Source organism: Myotis brandtii, unplaced genomic scaffold (genome assembly GCF_000412655.1).
Source record: "Myotis brandtii unplaced genomic scaffold, ASM41265v1 scaffold797, whole genome shotgun sequence".
Taxonomy (NCBI): Eukaryota; Metazoa; Chordata; class Mammalia; order Chiroptera; family Vespertilionidae; genus Myotis; species Myotis brandtii.
This window is the reverse complement of record NW_005371210.1, coordinates 672,593-681,067: the sequence shown is the minus strand read 5'-3', so window position 1 is coordinate 681,067 and position 8,475 is coordinate 672,593. Positions and strand designations below refer to the sequence as shown.

General features: G+C 52.4%; 1 protein-coding gene across 1 annotated transcript; it reads right to left on the bottom strand.

Moving 5' to 3' along the window:
• Positions 1-1,530: 1,530 nt before the first annotated feature.
• On the bottom strand, positions 1,531-8,472 carry FN3K (fructosamine 3 kinase; the record flags this gene model as incomplete). The annotated part of the gene is made up of 6 exons (XM_005883688.2): positions 1,531-1,982; positions 3,664-3,786; positions 5,711-5,793; positions 6,153-6,244; positions 7,018-7,169; positions 8,329-8,472. Coding segments are annotated over 6 exons (933 nt in total), but the record flags the coding sequence as incomplete, so codon positions are not given.
• Between the last annotated feature and the right edge of the window lie 3 nt (positions 8,473-8,475).

The following is an 8,475-nucleotide window of genomic DNA, read 5'->3' as shown; positions in this document are numbered from 1 at the left end:
GGGGGGCTTGGCCAGTGCAGGGGGCAGAGTGGATGAGGGGAGGGGCCTGGGCCAGTGGAGGGGGCGGAGTCAATGGGGGAGGGGCCTGGGTCAGTGGAGGGGGCAGAGTCGATGAGGGGAGGGGCCTGGGCCAGTGGAGGGGGCGGAGTCTATGGAGGCGGGTCCTGGGCCAGTGGAGGGGGCGGAGTCCAGGAGTCTCACTGGTTCTGCCCACGATGGCAGTTTGTTTTTGAGACCGTCAGATGTTTGGAAGGAAGCGTTTGGGGTGGACTTCTTTCTAGAAAGCTTTCAACAGGCTCCTCTGTCTGCGCTGGGAACAAATCCAGACAGTCGCACTTTACAGAAAAGGGACATTTGGCGCTGTACTGCTACGAACGAATGGGTAATTTTTCCAGAAGTGGCAATCACGTGGTCTCCTGACTTTAGAGACACACACATGGGTGGCCATGATGCCCTGAGACCCTGCCAGGCACTGCCTGTCCCCAGGCAGATACCTTCAACGGTGACAGCCCTGACATCCTGAACCAACAGGCCACATGGACATCCCAATCCCCTGTACACCACAGACATCCCAGCTGTGGGGCACACCCCACTGCCCAAGGCTCTCTCCCAGCCTCCCGCCTCCTCCTTATCCAGAGAAAAACACACTGGCTGGGAAATGGGGAGAAGGAGAGAGGCTGAGCAGTGGCTGCAGCCCGAATGCCAGTCCCCACAACTATTGGGGGCCCTTCCTTGCATCTGTCTCACCTTAAGGGTGGACTTGAAGCCCCCCCCCCCCCCACTCAGCCCCAGAGGTGCTCCTTAGGAAGTGGGCACAGCCCAGCTGGTGTGGATCAGTGGTTGAGCATCAGGAGGCCACGGTTCGATTCCTGGTCAGGGCACATGCCTGGGTTGCAGGCTCAATCCCCAGTGTGGGGTGTGCAGGAGGCAGCCAATCGATGATTCTTATCATCGATATTTTTTCTCTCTCTCTCCCTTTCCCTTCCTCTCTGAAATCAATATATTAAACTATATATTTAAAATATCTTTTAGCCCTAGCTGGTTTGGCTCAGTGGATAGAGTGGTGGCCTTCAGACTGAAGGGGCCCAGGTTCAATTCCGCTCAAGGGCACATGCCTGGGTTGTGGGCTTGATCCCCAGTAGGGGGTGTGCAGGAGACAGCCAGTAGATGAATCTCTCTCATCATTGATGTTTCTACCTCTCTCCCTCTCCCTTCCTCTCTGAAGTCAATAAAAATATATTTAAAATATATATATATTTTTTTAAAGTGGGGCACAACTCATGGTTCCCAACACTGCCTGAGCTAAAACAGGAGCCCCACATCCACAGGAGGATGGGGCACCATTTTCTGCCTAAGCAAACCCCAAATCTATGTGAGTTTCAATACAATTATGATGAAAACATCCAAACTTCAAACATCCCCCAGGCTGCGGTATGCAAAGAGCCCGTTGGAGCCCTTTCAGGTGGTCTGGGCACCCTGTAAACCAGCCCAAGTGCATGGAGGGTGGAGACACAGTAAGACTCACAGCGGTTCCGTCCCCGAAGCCCCCACTGGCTTTATTAGCCCCTGCAGCCACCTCTGCTGTTGCTGCCCCTGGTATTTGCTAAGCGGGCGGGCAGGTGGGCAGGGACACAGGTGGGCTGCTACTTGAGAAGCTTTCTCATGGTGCCCAGGGTCGGGCTCCTGTACTCCCTCCCAAAGTGGTTCCAGTGGTTCACGTAGTTAAAGAGCTGGTAGAGCAGCTGCCGCTGCTCGAACCCTGGAGCCTTGGGGATCTTCCGGTGGTAGGCGGAGAAGAAGGACCTGGGGAAGCCGCCGAACATCAAGGCAATTGCCAGTTCAAACTCAGAATGGCCATAGAAGGACGCTGGGTCGTACATAAGGGGTCCCGAGTCGTCCTCGGCCACGTTTCCTGACCAGAGATCCCCGTGAAGAAGTGCGGGGACAATCTCTAGGCCACGAAACAGATCCGGGATCTTCACCTAAGGAAATAATATTGGACACACAGTTATGCGATTATGAGCCGCGGTTTCCTCATGCAATACGGGGAACGAAGGCAAAGATGGCCTCGTGTTTGTTCAGTGTCAAAGCAAGCCCAGGGCAGTGGAACTTGGTCTAGACCAGTGATGGCGAACCTATGACACGCGTGTCAGAGGTGACATGCGAACTCATTTTTTGGGTTGATTTTTCTTTGTTAAATGGCATTTAAATATATAAAATAAATATCAAAAATATAAATCTTTGTTTTACTATGGTTGCAAATATCAAAAAATTTCTATATGTGACACGGCACCAGAGTTAAGTTAGGGTTTTTCAAAATGCTGACACGCCGAGCTCAAAAAGTTCGCCATCACTGATCTAGACTCAGTCCCAAAGCTCCATGACACTAATGATTTACATACGGTGTCAAACCCCAGAGGTGATGGTTTTATCTCCTATAGAATAGAAACTATATAACCTGAACTGTATAACCTGAGTGAAGGTATTTTTTTGTACCTAACTTAACAAACTTTCTCCACTATTCTTTCTTTTTTTTTTAATATATTTTTATTGATTTTAGAGAGGAAGGAAGAGGGAGAGAGAGTTAGAAACATCAATAATGAGATAAATCACTGATTGGCTGCCTCCTGCATACCCCTCACTGGGGATCGAGCCCGCAACCCAGGCATGTGCCCTTGACCGGAATCGAACCTGGGACCCTTCAGTCTGCAGGCCGACGCTCTATCCATTGAGCCAAACCGGCTAGGGCACTCCACTATTCTTTTATTTCACATCACATGTATCTGCACCTCTTTTGTATCCCATCGGTTACTTCATTAAAGAGTTAAATAAGCCCAGAGGGTGTGGCTCAGTGGTTGAGACTCAATTTCTGGATTCGTCCCCAGTGGGGGGAGTGCAGGAGACAACTGATCATTGATGTTTCTATCTCTCTCTCTCTCCCTCTCCCTTCCTCTCTGAAATCAATAAAAAAAATACTTTTTTAAAGAGTTAAATAATAGTTCTTTAATGCATGCTCACTCTAGATTGACCTGAGAGTTCTGTTTTTCAATTTTGGGTGTTGCTTTGAAACCAGTCCCTCGGGCATCTTCTGCCCACATCTGCTCTAAGAAGTAAAACATTCATGCTTCGGCAGAAAAGGGTAAAAGTGGGCAAGAAAGCCCTAACCGGTTTAGCTCAGTGGACAGAGCGTCAGCCTGCGGACTCAAGGGTCCCAGGTTCGATTCCGGTCAAGGGCATGTACCTTCGTTGCGGGCACATCCCCAGTGGGGGGTGTGCAGGAGGCAGCTGATCGATGTTTCTAACTCTCTATCCCTCTCTCTTCTTCTCTGTGAAAAATCAATAAAATATATTTTTTTAAAAAGTGGGCAAGAAAGTAATAGTAAATGCCACCTTTATGATCCCAGTACCTGTGTTTCACATGAGCAAAGTCTGAGGCTTAAGAGCCCAGTGACCTCAGGGGTGGAGAGGTACACTCAGGGGCCAAGAGTATGTCCTCCGGTCCCACCCCTTCCCCGTTTCCCCATCAGGCCAAGAGGCGCCAAGTGTCCTGGACTTGACCAGCTCCTCTCCAGGGCTCAGTGGCCCCAACTCCAGAGGGGCCCACATAAATGTGGTGGCTCAGGGGGAACAGCCCCTCCCGCAGAGAATACCTGCTGTGCCCACCTGTAGCTGCGACCAGAGCTCTCGTGCCTCTCGATCAGCATAGTCCTTCTCAATGAGGTCCAGCTGCGCTTGGAGCCGGTGCCGGGTGAAGAAGGTCGACCAGTCGTCCTGCCACTCATTCACCTGGGCAGCAAGGGAAAGGAGGCGGATGCTGCAGGTTGTGGTCACAGGGCAGTTATACACGTGATTTGCCTAAACCTTAGATTAACCACTAAAAGAACACGGCCTCAGAGGGTGGGTGGGAGGTAATCAACCAAGGACCTTGTATGCATATATGCATGACCCAGGGACAATGGGGGAAAGAGGGCATTAGAGGTAATACTTTCAACAATAAAGAAATACTTTTTTAAAAAAGAGATGCAAAGAGCTATTTGCCACCAAATAATCCTATATAATAAAAGGGTAATATGCAAATAGACTGAAAATAAAAGGGTAATATGCAAATAGACAGAATGGCAGAACTAAACAACCAATCAAAGCGTAATATGCTAATGATATGCTAAGGCTGTTCAACTGCTTGCTATGTTGTGCACTGACCATCAGGGGGCAGACAGTCGACCAGTCAACCAGTCACTGTGATGTGCACTAACCACCAAGGGGCAGATGCTCTGACCAGTAGGTTAGCTTACTGCTGGGGTCTGGCTGATCGGACTGAGCAAGATGGGCCAGACACACCCTTGGAGCCCTCCTGCGGTCCCTCCCCACCCCAATCGTGCACCAGTGGGGTCCCTCAGCCTGGCCTGTGCCCTCTGGCAACCGGGACCCCTCAGGGGATGTCGGAAAGCTGGTTTCAGCCCAATCCTGCAGGCCACTCCCCTTGGGAGGGCACCAGATGCAGAGCTCATGGCTGGTGAGCGCTGGGCACGAGCCCGCAGCAGGCACAGCGGGGCCAGGATGAGCCGGAGCAGCAGGTAGGAGCTGCAGGCAGCATTGGACTGCGGGTTTCAGCCCGACCCCTGCAGGCCACCCAGAGGGACCCCACCCATGCACGAATTTGTGCACCGGGCCTCTAGTAATAATAATAAAATTGAATGCAACATGTTCATAATTTCATATGTATTATTTATGATATTATATTACTTTCTTAAAGCAAAATAAATAAAACTAAGAAATTAAAACAAATAAATCCTATATAACAAAAGCCTAATATGCAAATGGTCCCCCTGACCAGGAGTTTGACCAGGGGCAGGGCTGGCGGTGGTGGCAGGTGGCCGGGGGAAGGGAGTGCCCTGGCCGGCAGCCGGCAGCTGCTAGGGACCCTACCCATGCACGAATTTCATGCACTGGGCCTCTAGTAAGTAAATAAAAGAACACAGCAATCTGGAAACAGGCCAAGTGCCCATCAATAGATGAGTGGATTTAAAAAAGCTGTAGTGCATTTGCACCATGGAATACTATGCAGCAGGAAAAAAGGATCTCTTATCCTTTGAGACAGCATGGAGGGACCTGGAGAGTATCATGCTAAGTGAAATAAGTCCCAGGGCCTTCTTGTCCTCGCATAAGGAGGTGGGCCAGGTTGTCCTCCCATCCCCCTTTCCTGGCCGGGCTGCAGCTGACCTAAGTTGGCTTGTTGATCCTGCAGTTTGAAGGAGCATTCAAGGGCTACCTGTGCCCCTCACAGACCATCCCTTCTCATCTACTTCAGACCTTAGGGTTCTTGAAAAGCCACTGTATGAGGTCAACCAAGTCTTTGGAGACCCCACAGCTCTTAAACTCAACATCTGAAGCAGGACAAGCCACACTCAGCCACGCCTGTCGGGACCACTATGACTGTGCTGGCTCCATTCAGCCTGTGCCCTCCTGAAATACGGCCTTCACACCTGCTGTTCCCTCTGCTTAGAGCGCTCTTCCACCTGCCCCACGGCTTCCCACCACCAAGCTCAATGCCCTCACCCCAGGTATCACAGCTCACCCTTTGCTTTTAGGAATCTCCCTGGTGCAGTGGGACTGGCACACTGGCACATACAAGGGAAGGGGTGCCCAACATGAGGGTGTAGGGAACAGCCCTCAGCTAAGCAAGCACTTGCATCCTAACCCTGGCACTCACCTGCGGGATGAAGCCACAGCACGTCACCGTGTGGAAGCCGAACTTGGTCACATGCTGGGGCTCGGCATCCTCGGCCCTCCGGCCTATCAACAGGAAGAGATGTGGTCTTTCCTCTAAATGCCAGACCCCACAGAGAGTCAGGACAGGCCTGGCTACACTGCTGGAAGGTGGGTGATAGGAGAATGGACCACTCCCACTAGCAATTAGGTAGCACGTGAGTCAGCCAGGACACAGCCTCAGCACACCAGACAGCAGGGCTGGGTATAAAAGAGGTCAGGAGCCAATTCTACCTGCTTATCAACGCCATCAAATTCCTACTTAACAATCTCATTTTCACACTGAGTGTAGAGGGAGGTCCTCTACAGGCGTGCAATCCAACCTGTTACCGAAATGTCACCCTGGCCTGGTGGGTCAAGGGCGCAAGAAGGCAATCTGAACGCACCCACTGTGTTCACCTCCTCCCTCAACTTGTCCCCGAGCTTCTGGTTGTAAAGGTGCAAATCTGCCACCTGTTCTCCAAGTCTCCAAGCCTGACTGCGGAGAGAAGAAATGCAGCCATTAAAGTAAGAAATAGCAACCATCTGCCAGCACGCTCTGTTTTAGGAATATTTTAATACCTAAAATGAATGGCAGGCAGCGACCCTTTCCAGAAAACAGTGTAAAATCACCAAGGGTGGGGAAGCAGGTAGGCACCCACAGAAGCTTCAGAAAGTACTGAGAATTACAAGACAAATGTTCAAAAGGTAACGTTAAGTTAAAAACCATCTCCCAGGGGACTCTTTCCCCCTCCCCACGTGGGAGTCTGTGCTTGTTCTTCAGTAAATTTCCACTTTTGCTATAAAAACAAACAAATGAACAAAAAACCATCTCCCCGTTTTGGTAGGGTTTTTGAAATATATTTTTTTATTGATTTCAGAGTTAGAGGGAGAGGGAGAAACATCAATGATGACAGAAAATCTTTGCTTGGCTGCCTCCTGCACGCCCCCTACTGGAGATTGAGCCCACAACCCAGGCATGTGCCCTGACCAGGAATCGGACCGGGAATCAAACCATGGTTCATAGGTTGACGCTCAACCACTGAGCCAGACCACCAGGCTCATCATTGATGTTTCTCTCTCTCTCCCTCTCCCTTCCTCTCTGAAATCAATAAAATACCAGAAGAAAAAGAATGACAGGTGGGAACGCTGCCCCTGGTAACTCGACCGAGTTATGTGGGCTGCTCAGCAAGAGGCTGCTCTCTCTCTCTCTCACACACACACACACACACACACACACACTCTCTCTCTCTCTCTCTCTCTCTCTCTTACCTGTTCAAGCTCCTCATCTTCAGATGCTCCATCACGAAGGCTGCCCCACCCCCGGGCAGGTCGATAACCTTGATGGGCCGAGGGGCCCGCACCATGCCCGTGCTCCGGAGGGCCTCCAGGCTTGCCACCTCCCCCTCAAACATCTGCCGGGCCTGTGTCCAGAACACCACCATGAGCTCCCACTCCAGCAGGGGCCTCTGCAGCCAGGCTGTGGCTCACAACCCTCCACAGAAGCCACCACACGGGGTCATAAGCACCCAGGACCACTAGTTACTGAAAATGGGGTTCCTGTGGGTGGGGCTTATCATTCTGAGACATTTGGGTTCTGAAATCAGACTCCTCAACAGTTCTGGGTGCCCACAGAGCAGGGATGCTGGATCAGCCCCCACCCCTTGTCCACCCAGCCATGGACAGTGCTGCAGGGTGTCCGAAGGGGTCTCTCTGGATCCCTCCAGCCCACAGGCAGCACCCCACCACTGCTGGGTACATGCATGTGGCTAACTCTCTCCACTTGGTTTTTTGTTTTGAAATTGATTTCAAAGAGGGAGAGGGAGAGAGAAAGAAACATCAATGATGAGAGAGAATCATTGATCAGCTGCCTCCTGCACGCCCCACTGGGGATGGAGTCCGAAAACCAGTCATGTGCCCTGACGGAGAATTGGACAGTGACCTTCTGGTTCATAGGTCGACGCTCAACCACTGAGCCACACCGGCCGGGCTAACTCTCTCCTTGTCAAATGTTGTATTATCCGTGTGTGTTTAACAGATATAGGGTAAGCAGGAGATGAAAACCAGACCCAAACACAAGCAGGGTCTGTGAGTAGAGGGGCCTGGAGTCTGGCCCTTGCGGTGCCTGGGAGTCCTGGCTACCTTCCTGCCTCTTCAGACCTGAAGAGGACGGGACCTTGGGGAAACCTGAGCTCAGAGCTGGGGCAGGAGGGTGGCAGGAGCAGCCCAGGTCTCCAAGCCTCACCTCCCCCATGCTTGGTGGGTGGAGACATTAAACCAAACAACAGAAAACTCACGCACGGGGTCAAAGGACCAGAATTAATCCGGCAGCGGGTAAAATGCTGCGGGGGATCCCGCAGAACATGCTGGAGCCCTGTGGCCTGCAGGTGTCCGGTTCAAGGCCGCAGGCTGACACGGGGGCAGTGGCGCCAGGCCTGACGCACGAAAGGCCACTCGTGCCCGCGCCCCCTGCCCCGCGTCCCCTTCCGCGCGCCCCATCCCCTTTATCCGCCCCCTCTCCCCTTTCCACGCTCTCTCCGTTCCCCGCCTTTCCCACCCTCTCCCCCTCTCCAGTCCCCGCACCTGAGCCCTGCGGTTGACCTTGACAAACACAGGCCCCGCGTCAGTGTCGTAGGAGTGCCCCTCGCTGATGCAGCCCCCGCCAGAGCGCCCCAGGGCGCGCAGGGTCGCGGTGCGCAACTCCGAGCGCAGCAGCTGCTCCAGGGGGGC